Source organism: Siphateles boraxobius, unplaced genomic scaffold, assembly GCF_051911475.1.
Source record: "Siphateles boraxobius isolate OS27281-9 unplaced genomic scaffold, OSU_SipBor_1 7, whole genome shotgun sequence".
NCBI lineage: Eukaryota > Metazoa > Chordata > Actinopteri > Cypriniformes > Leuciscidae > Siphateles > Siphateles boraxobius.
This window is the reverse complement of record NW_027509197.1, coordinates 8076202-8103104: the sequence shown is the minus strand read 5'-3', so window position 1 is coordinate 8103104 and position 26903 is coordinate 8076202. Positions and strand designations below refer to the sequence as shown.

Here is a 26903-nt window from a genome sequence, read left to right as displayed (position 1 = left end):
CTGGAAGTTTCTAGCCTATAAGACCTTGATTAGCTGATGGTCCAGGTGTGTTTAATTGGGGTTGGAGCAAAACTCTGCAGGACAGTGGCCCTCCAGGACTGAGTTTGGACATCCCTGCACTAGAGCCACTGAGGCTGGCTGCTCCACTAACAATATAAATAGAGCACATTCCCATCAGTTTGGCGCTCAATCGCAAGTTACTGTCAGTACTATTATTTGTTACTACAACGTACAGTTCGCTAGTTAGCTATGTCTTCGTCACGGAAATGCGTACTACCTGGATGCGTTCATGTACAAAACAGATCAGTGTCTTTATTTAAATTTCCTAAAAACGATCACATCAAGAAGAGGTAGATTAATTTTTTGAAGAGCCCCCTTGATGGAGAGCTGAGGATCACCACCAAAACCCGCCTATATAGTGATCATTTTACACAGGATAGTTTTATAAACTTTCATCGAAGACAACTAGGATTCACTGATCCGCTGTTACTGATGAATGGGGCCAAACCGACTATCTCCCGCCTCGGCCTTCATCCTCCTGTCGCGCGACAACTGGTGCCATCATCGGCAGTGCGTGTCCACCAATGAGTGTAAGTTGCCTCATGCGCTTATGTTATAATTAACCTAATAAGCTGCTAGGAGCATCCATTCCGGCTGTAGCGGGTGACAGTTGAGTGTGGCAACGGCAGCTTTAAAACGAGTGGGCGTGGTTTCAGCGCAGCCAGCGGACACGCCCCCAGCGTTTGAGAGCAGTAGTCATTTTTTCAAGATTTTGATAGCTTATTTTATGTACTTGCCGGCCTTTTAATCATTCAAATTTGGCTGGGTGGCTAATAACACATTTTTCTGTGATTTGACAAACTCACAACACATACTTCATTTTGACTTTACAGTGACTTTAATGTTATAGTAATGTGCGGGCTCCTTATAGTTCACAGCATTAGCAGATCTTTTTTTTTTTTTATCCTTGCGAAACGTTTAATTGTAATTGAATTAATTTAAAAACAAAGACACAATTTTTTCATTAGACCACCGTTAAAAAAAAGAGCAATTTTAGCTTTCTAAACCCCACCCCACCGAACCGAGACGTCAAAACAGTGGGAAGAACCGAACCGTCAGTTTTGTGTATCATTACACCCCTAGACGGAGCACACAATAACTCTAAAATATTTTGCATCCATAAGCATTTCTGACTCTAAATTCGGATTCACACCTATCGCACATTATACATTAAAGGGAAAGTTCACTAAAATATTAAAATTCTATAAAAAGAAGATATTTTGGTTACACTTTATTTTGACGGTTCCCATTAGACATTTTGTTGACTGTAAGTACCAAGTATCGAACTCCTCGGGACTGACTTGCTTTTTAGATATTTGTTTCCATTTCATTAGTGCGAAACAAGAAAAGGATGCAGCAGCGTGTGGAGGTTAAACCTGTGGTTTTAATGCCCCTCGAGCAGTCAGGTCTTTAACCCCAAATAAAGAGAAGAGGAGGGTCAGTCAGGACACCTTCAAACACATCACATGCTTTAGCGCAGGTAGAAATCCCTTTCTTTCACTCGTACACTGCATTTAATTCAGCAGATATGTGGCAATGATTCGGTGACCACAACCACTCATTAATAATCTTCCTGTCTAAATTAAATTACCACATTGTTTTATGTCTAGTGTATTTATTGCATTCATATAAGAAGTGTACATTTTTTTAAGTATTTGGATGTCCTGTATTTACTCTAAAATGTGTACTATATTTGTGAATCATGTATACTTTGTGTATTATATGTAATCGTTTTTGTCTGAGAACTGTCCTAAATGTAGGCTGCTATTTCTATCTATCACATACAAACACATTTCCCATATTAGTGTCTAATTTAGGGCATAGCTTTTCACTGCAAATCAAACGAAGAAAAATCAAGAAATCATATTATGAATAAAGTTAATAACTAATTTAAACCCCTTAAGGCTGACTCAAGACCCCTATGCTTCACATTGGGGTCCTGATCCCCCTGTGTCAGTTTATTTGTTGATAATGAGCAGCTGACTGTACATTATCCCTTACATAACTCCTTCAATTGATGTTTTCTGTGAATTCAGCCCTTTGTCATCACCCATGACCTCACTACCACCCAAGCCAATGGGAGCCCAGCATCTCTCAGTGAGGGCGCTGACATGTCTGCATCACTCTGTTGCAGATAATGTTTAATCCTGCTCTATAAATAAACTCAGATCAGCCAGAGCGGAAGACGGTGTCTGCATATGGCATGTGGGTGAATTGATGATCATGTGTGCGTTTGTGTCTGTGAAACGCTGTAGGCGAATTCGGCATTATAGCAGGGTCTGTTAGTTGAGCACACTTATGTGTGCAAGTTCTCCATCTGTTTGCCAGATGACCTAAATCTCATTCTCAGGGGGATACATTTTACTATCAGTCCCATTCACACCGCTAGATTTGCGGGCTATGGTTGTTCGCTAGTAAGCGTTTAGTTCTGCTTGCACAAGTAACCAAAATGTTATGTATTTTGGTAACTATTTGTATGTTATTTATTTGTTCTTATAGTGTTTTCTTATAGTGTTTTGATTGTTTTGTCAATTGTGGCGCATGTATGTTCTTTATATGAGCGTAATCGGGAGGTTTAATTTTTGTCGCGTGACCTACAGTGCCAGTTGTGGCGCTTCACTATCATTCTTAAATCCTCATGGAATGGTAAAGTATCCATCGTATGTGTATCCATCATATGAGCTCCAATAACAAAAGAAAAAAAATCCACAATATAATTTCTATGACCTTCTAAAAGTGGAAAAAAATATAGAAAGACTGATTACGTTCATACGCTGTTGTGTTTAAAAACCTACACCGCAGAGTTAACTAGTTGTCTGACATTTAATGGTAAGGTAATATAAAAAAGTGTAATAAATGAAATGTATATATATATTTTTTTGTTGTGCAAGATTTACAATGTTAATAACTGTGTGAAACATGTCATCACAGTCAATGCATCAAATCATTTGGCAGACACTTATCAAAAGTGACTTACATTAGATTCAAGGTACATAGTTCATGTATTCACTGGAAACCTATTCCATGACCCTGGCGCTGCTAACACAATGCTGTACTACATGAACAACAGAAAAATCACTGCTCAGTTGCATAAATTTACACTTTTCTCAACTTGCTCAAATTCTTTCCACACCCTTCCACTCATATCGCCAAAAATCTGCAACCATCGTTGAAAATCAATGACTTTGGTCTACCTTGCCACTACAGAGAACTGTATGTGTGAAGGGCCCTTAATGGCTCTAGTCTGATGTGAGATTTTTGGTTGAAGTTTATCAGCGAGCCGGTGTCTAGCTGCGGGGCAATGACACACAGAGAACCAGCGGGACACAGCAACTAACACTCACAGAAATGCACGCAAAACTTTGATCTGAACCCACTCACTACTCCCATGCTCCAGACTGTCCGTGACAACTATCGGTATGTACCGCACACACAGTAATCAAACCTCTGGCCACCCTGTCTGGCCAGTTACTAGAAGATTATGCTTAAATTCCAATCTATCTCTTTTCTTTCTTGCTCACTCATGTAAAACACGCGCGCACACACACTATACAATTCAAATTGGCTATTATACAGGGTCATCCAATGGTCACATATCAACACGTGACACAAGACAAAGCCACATAAGAATGATACAGGAAACCTCAGCGGTTCAGAGAAGAGGTCCTGTAGACACTCCACAAGCCAACATTACCATAAAGAACAAAAAGTACAACAGCAGAACCAACAATCAGAGCTGGAGGAGAGAAATATCATTGCTCTATTGGCTGTATTGGCTGTATTTATATTCTCAGTCATTCTGATCAGGGTTTCTCCTAAACATCAACTTCTAGGTTTAACCAGAAACACTTAAAGGGTTGTTCACCCTAAAATGAAAATTCTGTTATCAATTACTCACTATCATGTTATTCCAAATCAATAAGACTTTTACTCATCTTCAAAAAAAAAAGAAAGAAAAAAAATACTTTTAATACTTTTAAAAGATACTTTTAATGAAACCAGACATTTTTGTGCCTCTACTGAAGTTCCAGTTAACCGATGTTTTCATGGTTCAAAAAGTTCATAGAGAGATGTAATGTATATGTAATCCATATGGATTGAGCGGTTTAGTCCAAGTCTCCCTAAGAGACACGATCACTTTATATGATGGAACAGATTTAATTCAGGCTTTTATTCACATATAAACATTGATCAACGCACATACAGCTAATCAATGGAAAGGGGACAACCTCACTGGTTCCCATCCACAGTGAAACCTCATTGGCCCAACATTTCACTCAACTTAACTGTAAATTAAGCATAAAATAAGGACACTTAAGTACAAATTTTACTAGTTCTTGTGTTCCTGCAAATCAAACACATGACCTTGGCGTTGCTAGCACCATGCTCTATTGTTTGAGCAAAAGAAACAAGCTTCCCAATTGGCTGTTATTACACATCATTTTGTCATTCAGCATGAACAAACAAATTACTTGATGCTGAAACATTTCACAGAAGTTACCTATAACTTTAAAGCCACTGTTATACTGTCTTTGCAGTGCAAAACTGGTTTATTTTATTATTAAATATTGTCATTACACATGTAACAGTGTCTGTATGCTACTGTTGTTTATATATTGTTTATATATAGAGTGAGTGTATGTGTGTAAAGGGGAATGAAAAATATGGAAAATTTTCCACATAAAAAGTGCAGCTTTGATTGGCAACTCAATCAGAATTTTTGTCAAGCATAAGTAAACATAGCTTCAAGGCATGATAAACTAAACGGTAGCAATCACCCTTTTATCCCGGCCGAAGTGTGTGTGTGTGTGTGTGTGTGTGTGTGTGTGTGTGTGTGTGTGTGTGTGTGTGTGTGTGTGTGTGTGTGTGTGTCAGCCCTGAGCAGATAAGAGAGAAACATGTCAGAATGGAAATGATCAGGTAAGTGGAATGCAGACTCTGCCCTTTAATAAGACGCAGATAAAGTAACACACTGCTGTACCTCTGGAATAAGAAGTCTAACTCAAGACCTGTGCTGCAGATTAACATCATAAAGTGTTCTTGCCATCAGGAAGGGTTGGAGAAGATATCTTTTTTAACTGCATTTCATAAAGCTAAAAGTGACTCATATGATAGCTAATCTACACTCGTAAAAATTAAGGTTCCAAAAGTTTTTTCTTTTTTATTGTCGTGACGCCATAGAAGAGCCATTTTTGGTTTCCCCAATGAACCTTTACCGAACATTTCTTAAAAGAACCTTTTTTTCTTCTTCTTAATATTATAAAGACACTTGCCACTATAAAGAAACTTTTGTGCAATAGAAAGGTTCCATAAATGTTAAAAGTTTTACATGGAACCATAGATACCAATAAAAAAAAACTTTATTTTTAACAGTGTAGTCTTTTTTGAAAAAGTAGTCCGCTTCAATGCAATCTACAAACAAAAAGTAGTTAACTACATGAAACTACGTGCAGTTAAGCATGAGATAGCCTAGCTTTAGAAATAATTAACTATCAGATGATTAAGATGATATAATCTATTTTTGCAATTGGAGCAGTATTTATCTGGCACAAAAACTGAGGACCTCAGTTAATGGTGAAATGCTGAATGATTTATGTGATTAAAATTAGAGTGCTGTTGGCAATGGAAACAATGACATCTGCAATGCTTAATGTTGCAAAATATAGAATGTAACATGAGTAAATGTTATGGGCAAAGGCAGGCAGCCAAAGATATATATATAGGCACTGTAAATTGTGAAGATGGGCCAACATTTTTTGTAAGTTTATTGTAATATTAGCCTTACTATGCCTTGCCTTGTATGTTAATGTAATAGAAAATGTATTATTAAGCCCAAAGTATACCAAAGCATATTCGATGACATGATAATCGTAATCGAACCGTGAGACCAGTGTAGGTTCACACCCCTACTCAAAATGGGTACCAATGTTTCCAAGTCATTCAAGGAATTGTGTGAGGGGGAAGTGAGAGAGAGAAAAAGAAAATGTGTGGAATGTACCGGCCCATAATTTGGGTTGCTGCAGAAAATCTGTGCTGGAAATGCAGACTTTATCAACTGGTCCATCTCAGTGAGAAAGAAAACTTCCTACCCTCCATTTGAACATGGATCTTCACATACCCAACACATTTAAGCCAATGCGAAGAGATAGCTCAGCTAAACATGAGGATGTTCCTATGACCTCATGCCAGACGTGAAGAGTTTTGGTGTGTACAGAGATGTACAGAGGCTAAACGGACAACAGGCATGTACATCCAAGTGCTTCCCGTGTAGCTACTGAGATCAAGCAGACATTCCTGAAGTTAGTTGACCAGTTATAAAAAAAAAAAGGCAAAATCTAGCTGTAAAGCTAGCCAAACATAAGACAATAACCTGCTTCACTATCCCGAGTCCTATAAAACTGCATTTCACAGAAACATATTGACTTTGGACAGGCCAACCTATGCAATAATTAGGTTTTTTAACGCAACAGATGTTGCTCTATGATTTCATTCCTCCATAGAGCCCCGAAGCACTCACACTTTATTGACTTTTGGGAAACATATTCTGTGATAAGACTAAAACATCATTGATAAGATCATCAATGATGAGAAAAACATCTCACTTCTCTTTAACCAGAAATATACTATCAAAGTCAGATCATTTCTTTTTTTATCTCCAGGCAGCAGTAGGAGCGTTTTCATCTTTGTACATGACAGTCAGCATTACTAAAAACCTGGACTTTGCACAAAGACTTTATCTTAACAGAAAATTCAATGACAGGTCCCACTCCCTGGCATAGTAACTTGAACTCAGTACATTCAACTCTCATCCAATTCTGATCCATCACCAGGCATTCATGCATGGCACAAATTAGTGTCATCTCTGACGATCTAGCTCAGCTGGGATCAAACACATACTACACTCTTATTGCAGACCACAAATCTGCTCTAAAGCTGCTATTTTCTACTGATAATCATGTCATTACAATATTATTTTCTTTTTCATGAAAAACAAAAATGGAGAAACACTGTTTGTGGTAGGCAACTTTTTTTTTTTTTAGTTTCTGGATGAAGTCTCAAGTCTGAATCAAAATAAAAAAATTGGATCAAAAATACAGTAAAAACGGGAATATCGTGAAATATTATTACCATTTAAATGTAATATTTTCTTTTTTAATACATCACAGCCATAAACAAGTTGTGTTCCAAAATTTAAGTTGGTTCTTAAAAAAAAAAAGAGCTTTCAATAAGATTTTGGGTGCAGTACCAAATGTTTCCACTAGATGAAATTTGTTTCCAATTTATTTCCAATGCAGTGAAAAAGTGCTGAGTCTATTTTTTTCAGGACCATATAACTCATCTGCATGATTTTATTTATTTTTCCCTACGTAGCAAGTGCCAGAACCTTTACCATGTTTCGTAGTATTCCAATGAAGTAGAAAATTCAAAATAAACCATAACGTAAAGTTTTTCGGTCAGAAGAGTTCAAAAGGTGGCTATATAAGTGTTGAACTGGGATTATAGCAATCCCAATTTTAATTTCTTGTTATTTACAGTTCAAGCGGGTATCGAGGCGTTTAACAAACATTAAAACAGGTTGTACTAAACTCTCAGTTGGGTCGGGAACTGAATGTGAACTAGATTGAAATTCTGCTGCTATTAAAATGCTCAAAAGCAGTAAATTATGCATCAAGTTTAGCATCACCCAATTATTGTATATCTGTCTGTCAAATCTCTAGCTAATAGGTCTTTCGGTAAATGCACTTGACCTGTGAGGTGACATTATGTAATTGCTTTTCTGCGCACAATGCACACTAGAGTTGTTTTTTGAACTAAAGACATGTCATCTTCATGGTCTTATCAGTGAGACCATACAACTGCCTAGAAATGAAGGCTATCTGGTCATCAACACAGTAAACATGTCTCTGGTAAAAGTACACAATACTGTTTCATCACATGACCTACATCATTTGCATTCAAATCTTGCCATTTCATCACTTGTACCGACTTTTATCTCACAAAACATGTTATAAGAAAAACATTGCAAGCTTGAATGGCAATTTTTTTAAACATTGTTCATAAATTGAAAAGAACAAACCATGTGGAATGAGAACACGTGTAGAAAATAATCAATATAGAGTACATACTATACATGTAGATTAGTGAGCCACACCCTGGAGCTGCTTATGGCTCCCTCTTCCCCCTTTTCTTCTCGGCCCCCATCCCCCAACTCTCTCTGTACTCAAGGTATAGGAAAGTGGTGAGGGGCCCCTGGATGAAGATTTCGCCTGAAAGGCTCTGATCCTTAGCAGGTGGCTTTTACTTTGGCTAAAAGGGCATATTTGTGGAGTAAATCTGAAGTTGCAGCTATAACTAACTGTATAAATTCCATACATTTTTTGTAAATCAGAATTTCTGGTTTCAAAGAATCAACAGCTCCTTTCACACAGTAATCCCAATAAATTACCGTAAAATTACCAGAATGACTACCGGTAAATACACAAATATGCTGTTCAACGGTGTTCTGGCTTTTTACCATTAAGAGACCATTCACACATGAAATACCAGTAAATTCTGTGATGTCAGACATCAAAAATGATCTTTAAACGCTGCGCCTTTAGTTTCACTATCTGTTCAATTTGACAACATTTTAGACTTATGCATGACCGATGTGAAGGGGATGATCACACAGAACGCATATTTGCTCTTAAAAACACAAGACATGCATAATAGTATACAACTGCAGAGTCAAAGCGCAGGGTCTCGAGCACGCTGAAAAAACTGTAAGACGTGGCATAATAGTCAAAGATGTCCCTCTGGCTCAGTGGTTCTCAGCTCCAGTCCTCTGCATCCACAGCTCTGCACATTTTGTATGTCTCCCTTATTTAGCGCACCTGATTCAGATCATCAGCTGATTAGGAAAGAGCTCCATGAACTGAGTGTGTCAGATAAGAGACATACAAACTGTACAGAGCAATGGGTCCCGAGGACTGTAGTTGAGAACCACTGATCTGTCACATACAGTACTTGCATAGATATCTATTAAAAAGCAGTGGAGCTTACTCCAAATAGTATGGAGTAATCACGTCATTTCAATAAGAACTTTATGATTGGCCCAAAGCAGACTTCTGGGGGGGCAAAGAACGACAGTAATTTTGTTGACCTTGGAACAACATTCTTGTCCCAAAATGTTATCCTAACCCTATCACTAAACTAAATAGGGCAATGATAGGTGAATAACACTGATGTAGAAGCACCTGACCCTGGTTGTAAGGCTAAACTTGACATAAACTGTAAACTCATCCCTCAAATCTGATTGCCAGTTTGAAATGTTGTTCCAGGATCAACAAAAATGTTGATCCAGGAACATGTTGTACTTATGTTCACAGTGAAATGGGCTAGTGATTCATTTGTTTTTTCACACATATGTTCCTGGATGTCTCCATGTGGTAGGCTATATATATATAGTCTTAGTAAAATTGTAATTACTTAAAAACTGCTCTTTACTACTTTGTATGTGTTGTTTGGGTGGTCATTCTTTCATTGAACATTTAAGAATCAACTTCACTACAATAGCTGCTTGGGTAGACCATAAGTTATCTGAAGAAAAAAGGCACCCAAAAGACAATTAACAAACGCTCGACTTTATGCTGTAAAAATGAATGTTGTGTCCATTTACACAACAATATGGTCGGTGTGCTGCCTTTTAAATGCCAAACAAGGATCTCATTGTCCCTGGACAGCTGCCTTTTCCGGAAAACAAAACTGAGAAGAGGGGGTTGGGGAGGCGGTCTGAAGAATCACACGTCCCACTTCAGAACCAGCTGCTACGGCCGACCACTAACGCAGTCTCCTCAGATCAACTGCCAAGTCAAACACGTGTGCACGCTTGTAAACGAGACAAGCCATGAGCAAATCTCTTCATGTGCAAGAGCACAACACATACCAAGTTCTGCGAAGAGGTGGCCTCAATGGAAATTCAAATATGAAAGAGTCATTGTATTTTGTGTGTGTGCAGAAAGGCACACACAAACTCTTACTGGTCTGAACATACCCTGAAATAAATCCTACCATGTCATCATCACAGCCTAAAGTACTGCCACATCCATCTTTCTGAAGAACACACCCTTCTCCTCTCCCTAGGTAATATCTGACTCAAGGGTTTCCTTCTTCCAAACTACCACTATAATTCATTGTCAGTGAGTGAATCATTTGGTTTCAGTGTATCTGTCCAAACAGAAACCCTGTTTAAAACCTGTTGGAGCACGTCTGTTGAGACTGACAGCAGATGTGTGACGACATCATTGCTGGCATGTGGCGTCTGGCTTTTCTCATCCTCGAGATCTCTGCTGATGTTACTAAGGTGACAATGTCACACATCAATAGACTTTCCTCAGATTAGACCCAACAACAAATCAAAGCACATGGATCAAAGAACAAGATTTTAGGTCGAGTCACTAACCCAAATAGGAATTAACAAAATGCTTATAACAGCATGTGAATTATTAGCATGATTGATTGTTGACCAAGAACTTAACAGAAGGAATAAATAAGAGATCAGATGAATTGATACTGTGTAAGAAAAAAGTGTGAGACTGCATATCTGTAAAGTAGCATTAACTCCCAGCATTTCCCCTCTTTGCCTTTGAGCAGTCTGTAAAACGGTCCTGTGGGAGCCTGGTATTTTTTGACTCGCTCTCCTCTCCTGATACAACACTCAACAGAATTTACCAAGAGGGAACTCGTTTAATCTTAAACAATCCTGCAAAGACTGGGAATTAATTCAACAGTGAGAATGAATCTCTGAGTGTAGTAACTGCAACAATGAGTAAGGCCTCAACCAAAATACAGTTAGTGTACAAGGAACAGCTGAGAGGAATTTCTATAGACTCCAGTTTTCTTATTGTGTTTCATGGAGTAGTAATAGTAGGGTTTAATTCCATTTCAGACCAGCCAGTTCAAGGCAAGAGCGATAAACTCAAATGCACTGTGCCTAAAAACCCCTTATCAAACATTGTTATTTCCAAATTCACTTGTAGAATTTGATTGATTTCGGCATGTTTTATTTTACTTTATAGTATAAAATGTTACAAACATCCATTTATCAGTTATCAGACATAGCATTAAAATGTTTATCTGTATACCCGTCTCGGCCACATTCTTAATCAGAATTAAGGCAGAAACTATAAAACTATACTTTTTTAAAGTATGCGACCTATAATGTTTTAACAGGAAATGCATGTGCATTGTGGAGCTCATGCCACAATGTATGGAGCACTTATGCTGGATCTATTGTTAGTTCTTTGTTCCTCCGAGGGAGTAAACCAGTGAAATGCGCTATTTTCAGGTGATTGACAGTGTGCCTCAGGAAGTTCACTGCAGTTCCCTTTGATGGCACGCCATTCATTCAGAGAAGCCACAGTTCTCACAGTTTATATGATTAACTTACCCCTTGTTTCACACATCACAGGATACCTTGTCTCTCAATCTCATGAAACCATCAACAGGAAGTAACTGTGCCGTACAGTCTGATCTCTACCAAGTATGATGTAGGGAAGCTCAAAAAACAAATATGAGTGGTTACGCAGGGCAAAGAAAATGGTCTAAAGAACAAGGTACAGTTCAGTTCAGTACCTTAATTGAAAGTTAAAATGATCTCTTTTTGATATGTCAAGTCTTTGTCGTAAAACGATTGTGGAAAACCTATAGGATTTCTATTTAATTAGCAAGTCCACGTTATTTCCAGCTTTCACGCAACCAAAATGCAAGGGTTATAATTCTTCTGTTTACAGGCCGCATTAAAAGGTTTGTCATACACAATTTTCTTTACAGTGCTATCCTATTTCCTTTTAAAGAAGGAAGTAAAAACATTAATAGGCATATAAAAAAAGGCTCGTTTTTTTTAAATAACCAACAGCCTTTTCATTTGCATATCTTATGCAGTTGATAATAAGATGGGGGTCATTCTCATGCTTGTCCAAAATTCAGAACGTTTAACTGTAAACAAGGCAGAAATTGGACGTATATATTAAATCAAATCCAATTTCAATAATGTCCAAGTTCTATGCGTGCCTTTCTCTTCTAACATTCTGCTAATAATTATGAAATACCAATACAAAGTGCCACCCACAGGAAAAAAAAAAACGGGGGAAAAAAAGGGATTGACCAACCTATTGTGTAGAAGACATGGACCAGAATTTTTGGTTTTATGAGGTCTTTAAGTCAATTTGTCTCTTGAATCATTTACACGTGGTGAGAAAATGGTCAATATATGGCAAATTTGTTTAAGTAAAAAAATATTGTTGGTTAGGCATTGATGCCTTCAGCCAATCAGTTACTGCTGAATGCTACTTGTGATTCCAAAAGAAGGTATGGATGTACACATGCGAAGACGCAGGGAATTGTGCTGAGGCTGCAGGAAAGCTTCCACAGACACATCCACAGAAGCTGACAGAGGCAGATGATAATGGAGCGGGGTGAAAGGTGACACCCGCCTTACCAAATCCAGATAGAGAAAGACACAGTGTTTTGCTGCTGGACGGAGCTTTGGACAGCAAAAAATCAGCTCAGATTATTGAACTGCACAAATCTGATCAATGAAGATCTTCTTGAATATCCTCAAGATCTTAGATGATGAACTGCATGTGCAGCACAGAATGAGGATGAAAAATAAAGTTGGAAAAGGCCAAAAGAAAAAGCATGCGCTGAAATTCTGGTTAGATATGTTCATTGAACTTTATAAGGTAGTCTATTCTTTGATTTCATTCCTTAAAGTGCCCCTATTATGCTTTTTTTTAAATATTCATGCAGTGTGAAATAGCGGTTTGTGAATGTAATAGGTCTGCAGTTATAAAGATCAAAGAGCAAGACAAATAAAGCTATTGTCTCCTAAAAGAAACAACTGATTCGGAACTGCTGAAATGAGTCCTCAAAAAGTTCATGTTACATACCTACGTAATAATGTGACACATTTGCATAATGACAGCCTATGGTCTTCATTGGCTGACGGCTAAAACGATGTCTACTTTGACCCGCCCTGCAAATCCACTTTACATGCATTTCAAAAGGATGAGGACTAGCGCTGAAATTGATATGGAAAACCCGACGACATCGTTGCTGTTTGTTTATCAAGCACTATGGATATTCAGATATGGTAATGTTTCTGACTCGTGCTGTAAGCGGTAGACCAATCACAACAGACTGGGCCATCGGACCAATCAGAGCAGAGTAGCTCTCGGAAAGGAGGGGTTTTAAGAGACTGAATCTTTGAACGAACCGTTTTCAGACTCTTTGAGAAACAAGGTAATGTGCAATGTATATTATGAGAAAATTAAAGTGTTTGTTGACCTTGGTTGCATGTAACCCTATTGTAGGAGACATCCAAGACAAAAAGGGATCTTTAAAATAGCCTAATACTAATAAATTCAGTGTAAAATGCTGTTTTATTTTCACAAGTTTTCTTCACCCTTTCTTTAGAAAGTGAATAGGGTCTATTTTAACTTCATGTTGACTTTCAGTGAACAATACTACATTATATCCCAAAATAACTCACTATTGTCACACTGAATGAACAAATAAGAAAACATTAGGCTGCAAAGATAGCTTTAAGTCTGAGAGAACAAGTCTGAATAGGCACATTCCTATCTCTATTAATATGACAGAAGAGGGGACAAAAAAGCATCTGTCTGAAAACAGATGGCACAGCTGTAGTGCCACAACAACAGCATCCATCACATTAAGGTTGCAATGGGTTGAGAGGTAAACTAAAATTAGCTATTTATAGTTGACTGATGATTCCTGCTTGTGAATATTTTTGGGTCAAGAGTGTAGTTTAGGTGGTAGGATAAACCACTACTTAATTCAACCCAGATTCAAAAAGAAAACCTCCAATGCTGTCAATCTGGACACTTTAAGGCAATTTTATCGAAGCATTTCATGCAATTACTGTTAGTCTATAAAAACAAATATATAGCCTAAACAACATAAAGTTCAAGCAAGTAGGGTAATGGAACTAAGTGAGCTGGGTCTGAAAAGCTAAATAAATACTCTTTACGTCCACATGATCAGAGGGTCCCACAACCGTTTTTGAGTTTTATTTTCAAAAAGGTAAGGGTTATTATAAAACAAGATGTGTACGGCAAGCCATTTCAAAACTTACTCTTTTAAACTAACTAGTTTTTGTTACCAGTACTTATTTAATTACTAGAAAGTAATCTAATAATGACTAGGAACTTGTTTACCCATTTCATTAGTAACTATTCATTAGATAGGACTACTTATTCCAATTATAGCTAATATTTATTCAGTTAGTAACTGGTACGTATTCTTTAGTTCTTTTTTTTTTGGTACTTGTCCCAAATTTTAGCCATTGAATTTTATGAAGATCTGAGGTTTACTTTTCTACGATTTACTTTCGACAATTAAGTTTTTCATTTGTTGCTAGCACCTATTTCAGATTCACTATTAACTACTTATTAAATATTAGGGGTGGGCAAAATATTGGTAGACATGATAAATTAGAAATGTGTCAACCGGTGATGATTTAAGTCTCTATAGCGGTTACATTGACATGATGTAGAAGTGTTGCGTCATTATGTAAATGTATAATTTGTATGGGTTTTTAAGTCTTGCCAGTTTTTTCTATTATGAACATTCATGCGCTATAAGCCGCGAAAGTGAATTAAATTCTGTACTCGCACCCTGTCAAACCATCTGAATTACACACAAAAAAATATGTCAAATATATTTAAATCAATTCATGTAAACCCAGTCGGTGTCTTGAATAATCGTAAAATCATGTGTCAATATATTGGATCCGTATATTAATCGCTACTCTTGACTGAATAGCTTTTATAGTTTTAGTTATAAAAACAATTCAAACAGTGAACACTATGCCGTTTTCTTTTTACATTTGATTACTTTATTCAGTTTCTCTAATATTTCTGATAGATCCATCTGAAAAAGAAAATCAAGCATCGTTTATATGCATATTTTTTCTACTGTTTTTTATTTGTCCTATTGCTCGTAATTAGTTTCTTTGTTCTAATTTGATTACTGACTGTTTACTTGTCCTCAGTTGTAAAAACTATTTCAAGCACACTAAAAAAATATATTGTGTTATATATTGTTATTGTGAAATATCGTGATATATGATTCTGATCATATTGCCTATATACCAATTATGCAGCAGCATCTACATAATTGCATATATCTAAATATAAAGCAGCAATTCTGACTAGTCATTACATATCACAACATCTGGGATAGTTAGGCTACTAATACAAGTATAACACATAGCAATAAAGCTGGGTGCAACAACTGGAATACACAGTAGTCGTAGGCGAATAATTAATATTGAACCACAGATTCAATGACGAAATTTACAATTTGTTACAAAGACCACAAAGGCATAAGTACTAGGCTAGTAGTACGTAATAAAAATCGAATTAAATAGATACAATTAGAAAAGAAACAAGTCATTATTAGCTTACTCAATAATAGTAATTTAAAAATAAGTGCAAGACACAAAATGTATCTCTAATATATATGTATATATATAGCCTAGTACTAGCCTAGCCTACTATCAGAAAAGATGTGCTAGGTAATTTTAAGGAATAACTTGTATTACAGCTATTGTCAGAGGACTATTTACAGCCCATGGCAGGCAGATTACATATTGATGTGTTCATCTCCAGGCTGATTCAGTCTCCTGTAATGTCAAGACCTTCCTTACAATAAACCGCACAGAAAGAGTTCACTCGCCACCCACCTGCACTGAATCAGTGCCAGCCATGCCCATGTAACCCATGGCAGGGCCCTGGTATATGTTCAGCTGTGGAATAAAGCACGCGGGCAGATTTAAAATGGGGCACGTCATATTTCACCCAAAGGTGACACTTGAAGGCACTTAAATCTCAGCTAATGTGCCTGACTGTGCACCATTCTCGGTTATTAAAGCGAGCAGGTACGGTCAACAGCACGAGAACCCTCGACCAAAGCACTAAAAGTAGATTCCCCGGTGTCCGAAAATGATACTTACTGCTGACTTTCATGCTGCCGAAAGCCGAGGGCTGCGGCACGGGCTTGCAGCTCTCGGCGAAGGAGGTGGTTCTAGGCCGACCGGACATTTTCCAATCCGAAATCCCACGCGTCTCTCAGAGTAATATACGCTTGTTTGTCTTGAACGAATCCGTTTCGACCCACAGGAACCAGTTTATCTCCTACTTAGCTGCTAAATAATTATGAAAAATTGGCGAAAGCCACTCTCGACTGTCCGGGGTTCCTTCGCTGTGGTTTTTCTTCAGTGAGCTCTCAACCGTCTCGCTTTCAGAACATTTCCAACCGGATCGTTTTTTCTTTTACGGTTACTATTATCTTCCGTGATGAAACCTCGGATAAATTCGCTCATGAATGAAGGTGCTCATGAAATTGGCCTTTTCCCCGTTTCCCTCGAACCCCACCGATCCTCGTCTCTCTCTTTCTCTGACTGGAACAGAGATTTACACAAAGAACATAGTCCGTATTCCCTAATATACCCTCAAATCGCTGAGAAACTGGACTGGTTTTTCATCACCATGCAGTATTTTTCATATACTGAGGTGGAGACTCAACGATCCAGTAGCACCAGCCATGGCGGCTTCCTTGCTCTAACCAACGAAACGAATGAGAATTTTCCAATTGCCCAATTTCAAGACTGATATCCTCGGCCGTTCCGACCCACTTAACTCCATGCACACGGACGACGTAATAAGAAATCCAATATACACACGGGTAGTTCAAGAAACGAGCCAAAAAGTGCGGTTCCTAAAGGGAACGGTGATCGTAATCCCCACGGTAATTCAGAAATTTCCTTTTTTTTAATTCTTCTCCGTCGGTCTGTGCTCGTTCTCTTTGTCACTCCGACCGATTAACGTAAACTACGTAATGTGGGCAATGGTGATAATGGAGTTGAACGGGAGCACAGACGGGGTTACGCCACATAGCGGCGTCAAGAATCGGAAACTGTGAACGCGCAAGAAGGCCTGGGGAGCTCGGAGCCAGCCAATCCAACGCCTTTCTTTTTAGATGGGCGGAGCAAAGGCGAGCTTCTCCGCCAATCGAATGATTTTGTCCGCAGAACACATGGCGTAATTTGCCAATCTGTCAGAGTTCTGCAGCCATGGATGACGGGCGGAAGTCGAAAGTAGGCGGGCGCGTTGGAAGACTGATTGTAAAATCATCCAATAAGCGTAACCGAGGAAAGGAAACCGTCCAATCCTAAAGAAGCATCAAAAGCGAAAAAGTAACCAAGCTGCACTGTTGCTAGTCAGCTGAGCTCCTGTGATCTTTTCTTTCCTGATGCTTTGCCATTGGTACAGTGTGATTTACAAATCACTCATGTTTTCCACTGATTTTTGAATAATTATGTAATTAGGTTGTCAGGATGGAATTAAAGAGACAGAATTATTTCATATGAGGGTGTCAACCTACATGTAATTTTGATATTTTGGAATTTGGAATTTTAAAAGTATCAAATGTGTTTCTGGATATTTTTTTCAAACACAATTTAATGTTTTTTATAAATTTTTATACAGTTTTTTATGTTTAATATTTGTATTAAAGAAAGGAAAACAATGAAGAAACACTTATCATTTGTCTTACACTGCCAATGTGAGGACAGGACAAAATGACGATATTCACTGTGATGATAAAACCTGTGATGCATGCATTTTTTAAAATCATAAATAAAAAAATATATATGTATATATTAGGCTATATATTTGCATCAGTGTTATTTTAATATTAGTTATATAACCTACTATTAACGTGTTTATTTTATTATTATATTTTCAGTTTAAGTTTTAGTCATTTTGTGATTTTTATTAGATTTTTTAATATTTTAGCTTAAATGTATTTTCAGTTTTAGTAATTGTACTACTTGTTTTATGTCAGTACGTTTCCAAATCAACATTTCTGATTTATGTGTTAAAATTTTCATCTAATATTTACATCTTATTTTATTTAAGGTTTATTTTATTTAACAACAGCCATTCTGAGTAGCTGTTGTTTTAGTTAACAATAACAACACTGATCTTAATGTTTTGGAGTTTTTTTACACTTCAAAACAGGAACACAATGATTCAATATCGAATATGGATCATTTAAAATGATTAATTCTGAGAGAGTTATGCATCTGGTCACCTTCAAAGGGTTAAAATTGACCTTTATGTTCACTTAACTGTGAAATTGTGATTAAAAAAACTTTAAAAGTTAATTACAATAATTTCCATTTTAATATGGAATATTAAGGAATACAGCATATAATGGGATCATGAAAATGTGCTTCAAAGGAAGAATGACCCTATCTTTTACAACAATATTTTACAATCCTCCAAAGCAAACGAGTGATTTTCATCCAAGTTATGTCAATATTGTCAGGTCAGCAAAACATTGGCAGTGAATGTGCATCTTATACAGTGCAGAAAAGAGAGGTGGATGCTGTAGTGTCACAGTGCTAAGACAGCAGAATTACTGACCTTTTAACTTTATAACAAAACTGCTGTCATTTGCAAGTGTGTCTGGCATTTACTTGCAGGAGTTCCATTTACATGTTGATAAAACACTAAACGTGGAATTGACATTAGGCTGATGACAGATGTGGCGCAGTGCCATATTACAAATTGTAGTCAGTTATTGGTTGTAAATTGCATGACAAAAATTGTTAGTAACATAATCCATTATATTACACATTTAAGTGTAATAATATAATTACGGATAATATAATCCGACTACTTTTTGATGACTTTTAGATTACTTTTGACCTAACTCGTTTTCTACATTGATTTGAATTGGATAATCTTGTACCATATTGATATATAAACATAGACAAAGAAAATATATTCCTATCTTTGTTTTCAACCACATGAAGAGCATTGCATTTTACATTATGTCAGTGTTTAATTCATGATGGAACTGTGTTTAATGAAAACCTATAAGTAATTAAATCATACAATTTTACATTTAAAATTATTTAAAAAAAAGTCTAAATAAAACACATACTAAAAAAATATATATAGTATAATACAGGGATGGGCAACTTCGGTCCTGGACGGCCACTGTCCTGCAGAGTTTAGCTCCAACCCTAATTAAACACACCTGAACAAGCTAAGCAATCTTTCAATGTTTTCAGGATTACTAGAAAAGAGTTTTTGTCAGGATTGGAGCTAAACTCTGCAGGACATAGCCCTCCAGGACCGAAGTTGCCCATCGCTGGTATAATATATATATATATATATATATATATATATATATTAATTGTTCCCTTTCGTTGTCACTCCGAGTTACGTTGGATGACGACGAATGGGGTTTCGCTTAGAAAGCCTATCAACTTCGAGTATTACTAAACGAGCCAATGGCAAAGAAAAGCCATGGGTCTGCGGAATTTGCATAGCGTAACACCGCCCTACCTCATGGGTATAAAAGGAGGACGCTGGCAACATGCAGATATGTTTTCGCTTCGGAGCCAAGTGTAATTCTTCACTCCCTAAGCTATCTCTGATTTTGTCAGCTTCTTATGAGACGAGCAAACGCTCCAGTGTTGGTGTGACGGCGATCTCCCGGCGAGTGCACACTTCCTGCTTATCTGTGCTTCGTTTGCCAGTGAGTGTGTTTCTCTGCGGGTGCTTTAGCACTCGACTTTTTCTTTCACAAAAGAACTTGCACGCAGCGCGTCTTTTTAAAGATGCCTCGCCCGTGCACTTCTGGTTGCGGTCGACTTGTTTCTGACTCTGATGGGCATGAGCGCTGTCTAGTGTGTTTGGGCATTGTTCACGCAAGAGCAGCGCTCGTGGATGACTCATGTTCTCTCTGTGGGAACATGACCATTGCAACACTAAGATCGAGACTCAATGATCTCGCAAGAGTGAGAGTCCCCTCATCCACACCCCGATCTAGTGACTCCACGTGAGGCTCTACTTCGGCTGGTGGCCAGGGTGATCTGAGGGTGACTGTGTGGAACAAAGCACCGACTATCTGTCCGTGCCCCACAGCACCTTCTTCAGTGTTGCAACCCGCGAGTGTTCAGGGGATTGCCGCGGGACCATCTTCAGATGCCCCGCGGGTTTCCTTTGGCGCTCCAGAGGAAGACACGATGTCAATCACAGGGTGTGATTCGTCTGGAAGTGCACTGGGCTCCCCCCGGTTGAACGCTCTGTTGCGATGCAACTGTGTCCTCAGAGTGTTTCTTCTCGCGGCGAGCCTAAGCACCCATCCATAGCCTGTAGGTTTTTGTCTACCTTAATGGCGAAGTCCTACAGAGCGGCGGGACAGGCGGCTGCCTCTCTGCATGCCATGGCCACTCTGCAAGTCTACCAGGCCCAGATGCTAAAGGACATGCACGAGGGTAGGACAGACCCAGGGCTCTTCGATGAGCTGCGCGCCGCCACCGACCTCGCTCTCCTGGCGACGAAGGTGACCGCACGGCCCCTGGTTTTGGTGATGTCCACAGCCGTGGTCCAGGAGAGACATCTGTGGCTGAACCTGGCTGACATGCGGGATGCTGAGCGGTCCCGGCTGCTCGACACCCCCATGTCCCAGGCCGGCCTATTCGGTGGTGCGGTCGAGGATTTCGCCCAACAGTTCTCGACCGCCCAGAAACAGACTGAGGTGATTAAGCATATTCTGCCCCACCCAGCCGACCGGGCAGAGTACTCAGTCTGTTCGCCGCCGAGGGCGCCCTCCTACGGCTCCCGCCCCTCCCGCCCGGCCCAAGCAGCAGTCTCCACCCTGGCCCGGTCACAGGGAAGCCGCAAGAAGGCGCCCCAGCCCTCTCCAGCCCCACCCCCCGCTAAACGCCAGGGATGACGTATGTTACTTGATGATGTATGTTACTGCTCAGGGATGATGTATGTTACTTCTCCGGAGGTGGTAGCAGGACCACTCCTTCCCCCGGTGGAGGGCCGGGGGAGAATATTTTGTTCTCCACACCCCTCTCCTCACCCCCGGGTGAGCAGCACCCTAATGTGGTTAAAGAAAGAAGTAACTTTCCATCTCTGAGCACACAGAGTTCTCGGACGACACGGTGTGCCGCCCCTGGGCCGTGCAACCCTCGTCCTCCTCTGTCCCAGAGCCGGATGACAGTGTGCGCCGTCCCTGGACTGTGCCGCTCTCATCCTCCTCTGTCGCCAGCCCCCTGGCAGAGCAGACCCCTGTGGAACGTTCGTCCTTCCCTGGTCTCCTCTGTCAGGGCGCGGTCAATGACTGTGCCCCTACACCGGGCCGCTATGCCATCCACGTCTGGGCCAGTCATTCCGCCTCGCTGCACCACCAATGAGAAGTCTGTGGTTTGTATGACCCCGCTGGTACAGTCGTTGGGAGCCTGGCTAGAGCTTCCCAACCTGTCCCGCTGGGTCGCTTGGACGATCAGGCTCGGCTACGCGATTCAGTTCGCGCGGTCTCCTCCCCGCTTCAGGGGAGTCCGCTCCACTATGGTCGGTGGCAATGCCCCTATCATGAGAGCAGAGGTTGCTACCCTACTGGCGAAGGGTGCGATCAAGACTGTCCCTCCAGCCGAAATGAGGTCCGGCTTCTACAGCCTGTACTTGATTGTCCCGAAGAATACCGATGGGTTGCGGCCAAACCTGGACCTGTGCATTCTGAACCGCTCCCTTCACAGGCTGCCGTTCAAGATGCTCACCGCCAAACGCATTTTCAAATGTGTGCGGCCCCTGGATTGGTTTGCAGTGATCGACCTGAAGGACGCCTACTTCCATGTCTCCATTCTCCCTCGACACAGATCATTCCTACGGTTTGCTTTCGAGGGGCAGGCATATCAGTACGCGGTTCTCCCATTCGGGCTAGCCCTGTCTCCTCGCGTCTTCACGAAGGCCGTCGACGTAGCCCTTGTTCCCCTACGGGTGCCATGTGAAATGGACGTGCTGCCGCGGGCTCCTGTACGTCTTGCTATGCACCGCTTCTGGGCCGTGCTCAAGGGTCAACACGTGCTAGTCCGATCAGACAATACCGCCACTGTAGCGTACATCAACCGTCAAGGTGGTCTACGCTCCCGCCGTATGTCTCATAACGCTAACTCGCCCGCCACCTCCTCATATGGAGTCAGAAGCATCTGAGGTTGCTTCATGCCATTTATATGCCCGGAGCCCTGAACTGTGCAGCCGACGAGCTCTCACGGCTTCAGCCCCTCCCGGGAGATTGGCGACTCCATGCCCAGTCGGTTCAGCTGATTTGGGACCAGTTCGGGGACGCACAGATAGATCTGTTTGCCTCTCACGATTCGACCCATTGCGCTCTGTATTATTCCCTGACCGAGAGCACGCTCGGCACGGATGCACTGGCGCACAGCTGGCCGCGGGGATGCAAATATGTGTTTCCCCCAGTGAGCCCTCTTGCGCAGACCCTGCGCAAGGTCAGGGAGAACGAGGAGCAGGTCATTCTGGTCGTGCCGTACTGGCCCACCCGGACCTGGTTCTCCGAACTTGTACTCCTCGCGACAGCACCTCCTTGGCCGATTCCCCTGAGCAAGGACCTCCTTTCTCAGGGACGGGGCACCCGGTGGCACCCTCAGGTCAACGAGAAGACCCCCGGAGATGTTTTTTTTTCCTTCCTTCAAGAAGGGTTGGAGCGAAGGCTGTCTCCCTCCACCCTGAAAGTCTATGTTGCCGCACACCATGTTCCTGAGAGGAGCGAGGAGACTGAATCCTCCTCGCCCTGCTCTCGTTCCCTCTTGGGACCTCTCAGTGGTTTTAACTGCCCTGCAGAGTGCTCCCTTTGAGCCTTTGCAATCAGTGGAGCTTAAGTTCCTGTCAATGAAGACAGCGCTCCTGGTAGCATTGGCCTCCATCAAGAGGGTAGGGGACCTGCACACATTCTCCGTTTACGAAGCGTGCTTGGAATTTGGGCCGGCCTACTCTCACGTGATCCTGAGACCCCGGCTGGGATATGTGCCCAAGGTTCCTACCACTCTCTTCCGGGACCAGGTGGTGAACCTGCAAGCGCTGCCCCTGGAGGAGGCAGACCCAGCCTTGGCACTCCTCTGTCCAGTACACCCTCTCCGTGCCTATGTAGACAGGACGCAGTGTTTCAGGACCTCAGACCAGCTCTTTATCTGTTATGGTGGGAAGCTGAAGAGAAAGGGTCTCTCCAAGCAAAGGTTGTCTCACTGGATAGTGGACACCATTGCTTTGGCATACCAGCAGCAAGGTCGACCGTGCCCCCTTGGTGTGACTGCCCACTCCACCCGGAATGTGGCGTCCTCTTGGGCTCTAGCGCATGGCGCCTCGCTAACAGACATCTGGAGAGCTGCAGGCTGGGCGACACCTAACACATTCGCCAGATTCTACAATCTCCGAGTGGAGCCAGTGTCTTCTCATGTACTCGCTTTGAACCAGCTTGTACTGGACCCGCTCAGGTGTCTTCGCTTGCTGGATACGTGCGATATTCTCCTCAGGTGAGCTTCTCCGAAAGCCATGAGTTCCTCCAGCACTCCTGACGTCGGCGCCAGTGTCTATACATACGTAACCGAGACATTTTCCTGCATTTCATGTAGCTAACCATTAACCAACATCAGAAAACTGAGAACTTAATTTTATTCATTATTAGTAGTAGTATTATTAGTATTGTATGACCTAACTTATTAAGTTAAAATCTCAGGTGCTAATATTCAAGTAAATATTAGGTCAGCTGTCAAAAAAAATTGTGGAATCCCTGCATTGTATGTAAATATAAAATGACATGAATTCAGCTCATGGCTGTTGTGTGTGTGCAATTCCACAAACCTGGAAGACCTTCTGAATGTATACGAAAGCGATAGCATTTTTAGAAAGGAAATTGTAAAAGATATAAAATAAGTAGTAGGGAGAATAAATGAATTTTGAATAATTTACTTCCATTGTGAGAATGTAATCATGCCATTGTAAAAAAGTAACTGTGGTCTGATTACAAGTATTTTAAAACGTAATAATGAGTATCTGATTGACATTTTTACATTTTTATTCATTTAGCTGACGCTTTTATCCAAAGCGACTTACAATTGCTATGTATGTCAGAGGTCGCACGCCTCTGGAGCAATTAAGGGTTAAGTGTCTTGCTCAGGGACACATTGGTGTCTCACAGTGGATTCGAACCCGGGTCTCTCATACCAAAGGCATGTGTCTTATCACAGATTACATCTTACTCAGCACTGGAAGCCTGATTATTGACTGATGGCCCATTACTGTTGAAATGTGTCACTATGAATTTGTCCTGTATCACACATATGAAGGCACGTATTCTTGTACTTTCATAGTGCACGTTAAATTTGATGAACAAAAGGCTGATACACTACACGACTTTTGCTCAGATTTTAAAAGTTGTGCAGTGTATTCCAGCCTTAACTTGATGTATTCTTTGACCTGTGACGTACTGTCATTAATTGTGAAAACAATGTAATGGGGGTGTTCTCTGCCCCTTTTTGTTTTACTTTAATCAGACTGCTTTTAAATGCATTAGTAACATTTTGTTCATTTCACACCACTTTTTGCCAATAGCAGAGAAGTTTAATTATCCAAATACAGGGATGGTGTACATAACATAGGCATGTTTCAGCTAAAAATGTTTGCACATTCCTGCAGTGGGCTTACATAACGCAGCCTAGAACATAATTGTTTATTTACATTTATGAGACGGGCAGATTCTCCTTTACCCCGCCATCAACATTATTGTGGTTTAGATCTACAACCTGCGTGGTTTATTACTGCGCAGAATATTTCACAATGTCTGTGCTTCTTTTCTACTCTTTTCTGCAATGTGATCGTGTTGCTTTGAGCACATTTTACAATGGTGTTTCACAAATAGCCCTATCTGCAACAGAACAAGTGATGCAAGTAATGCAAGTTGCGATTTCCTTTTTGCCTTAATGCAAATACTTCCTGGGGCAATTGTGTATGCATGTTTGCACACATGCACAGATGTATACAGTTGCACACATGTATTCACATGCACAAACACAAAGATAATCTCATCACTTACATTCAGTCTTTTGCGATCATGTTCATGTACACTGTAAATAATTATATGATCAATAAGTTATGACAGCATGTTTTTTTAATTGCTTTAACTCATCAAAACAAGTTAAGCAATTTTCTACTTTTTGATGTTATACAAGATTCAACTACTTTAAGTCAAGTCAAAGTTCTTTAAGATGTATTTTTTAAGTAAGTTGATTGTACTTAAACAGTTTCTTACAGTGTATTTGTTTGTAGATGTTCATTGATGACTAAGACTGATTCAATAAATTGAGTTTTGTAGAGAAAACTTGTTTACAAGAGGGACACATAAACACATCCTTAAGTTTTTACACAAATGCAATAAAATAATTTGTTTAAAAAAAAAAACACTGTTTGGACAAATAACAAAAGATGCAGCTCAAGTTCTTCAGTCACATTTCCTGCTCCTTAAAGTTTAAATTAGATAAATAAGGAGATAAACACATATTTAACAGCCTTGGTAAACATATTATCTTCTATCAATGGAACGGAACACACCAAAAAGACACCAAAAATAAGTATGTTGTAAAGCATTCTGAAAGAGACAGACTTACATTCAAACCAGTATTCACAAAATCCATCTTCAAAGCAATGACTATGGAATGTTTTATGTAGCACAAAATAAAGCTTTTTAATATTGCATGAAAAAGATTTATCAATTGGAAAGATTTAATTGATTGAACTGTAAGAGCAAATTAAAAAGATCAAGGCACTACATCATAAGAATTCAATACAAAACAAATTAAAAGCTAACTTCACAGCTGATTGTTTTTTTTATTCTTTCCTTTTTTTGACAATATTTGCATATTCCTTATCTAATGTCTTTTAGGTTTTGCACAGTGTGTCTAAATTCAAATGTATGTAAATATAATTGTAAAAATCAGTCATAACCTATTTTAGTTATTGAAATGTATAAAATGTGTATGGATATGGATATAGCTTTCTTAAAGAAATAAGTGTAAACAAATCTCTTTTTTAAACACACAGGAATTGGCTCTTGGCTCTCACAAAAAAATGGCTCATTTTCATTTAGTTATGCTGTAGTTATGCAGAGAATAGGTAAACATGAACATTACTTTTATGACGCAGTATATTATGTGCATTTGTTCCCCATTTCATAATATAGCTTTTATGAGCCTAAAAACTTTAAAAAGTGGTTTGACCATAAGTAAATTAATAAAATGTGTACATATATTTGAACAGTTTTCAAACATGTTAAAAAAAATTGGATTTCTTAGAAATCATTGATTTTATAATAAAATATTTTTTTCAGGGATTCCATTTGACATTTGTAAACCAGAACTAACCATTTATAACTATTGCCAAGTCTTAAAGATGTGAATCATTTCAAAACATTTCATGTTTTTATGATTTAGTTAAGAAATAATAATAAATTATACCACTTAATTATACTTAATAATCCACTACTTAATTACATTTTTATCTACAATTTTTTTGTATTATACAACAGAGATATTTTTGACTTTAAGCACCATCAAAAATATCTACATTTTTATGTAAGTTATAAATAAAACATGTCAATAATAATAAAAAAAAAAGTGTATTCAAGTCTGCATTAAGTGCATTTTTTAATGTACACTGGTCGAAAGTTTGGAATAATGACGATTTTATAAATAAATAATACAGTAAACGCAGTAATAATGTGAAATATTATTACAATTTACAATAACTGTTTTCTATTTGAATATATTTTAAAATGTATTTATTCGTTTGATGGCAAAACAACATTTTCAGCATCATTACTCCTTGTGCTAAAAATTCAGCTTTGCCATCAGGAAAAAAAAACATTTATATATATATATATGTATATATAAAAAATTTATT

At 39.5% G+C, this 26903-nt stretch overlaps 1 protein-coding gene across 2 annotated transcripts in view; it reads right to left on the bottom strand.

The window, feature by feature from the left end:
- Positions 1–16931, bottom strand: part of gsk3ba (glycogen synthase kinase 3 beta, genome duplicate a) — a 60437-nt gene extending 43506 nt beyond the window's left edge. For both annotated transcript variants that reach the window (XM_077216744.1, XM_077216745.1), the window contains exon 1: positions 16079–16931. In XM_077216744.1, the coding sequence (XP_077072859.1) occupies positions 16079–16166 (88 nt within the window). In that variant the 5' untranslated portion in view covers positions 16167–16931. The remainder of the gene's footprint in view (positions 1–16078) is intronic.
- Between the last annotated feature and the right edge of the window lie 9972 nt (positions 16932–26903).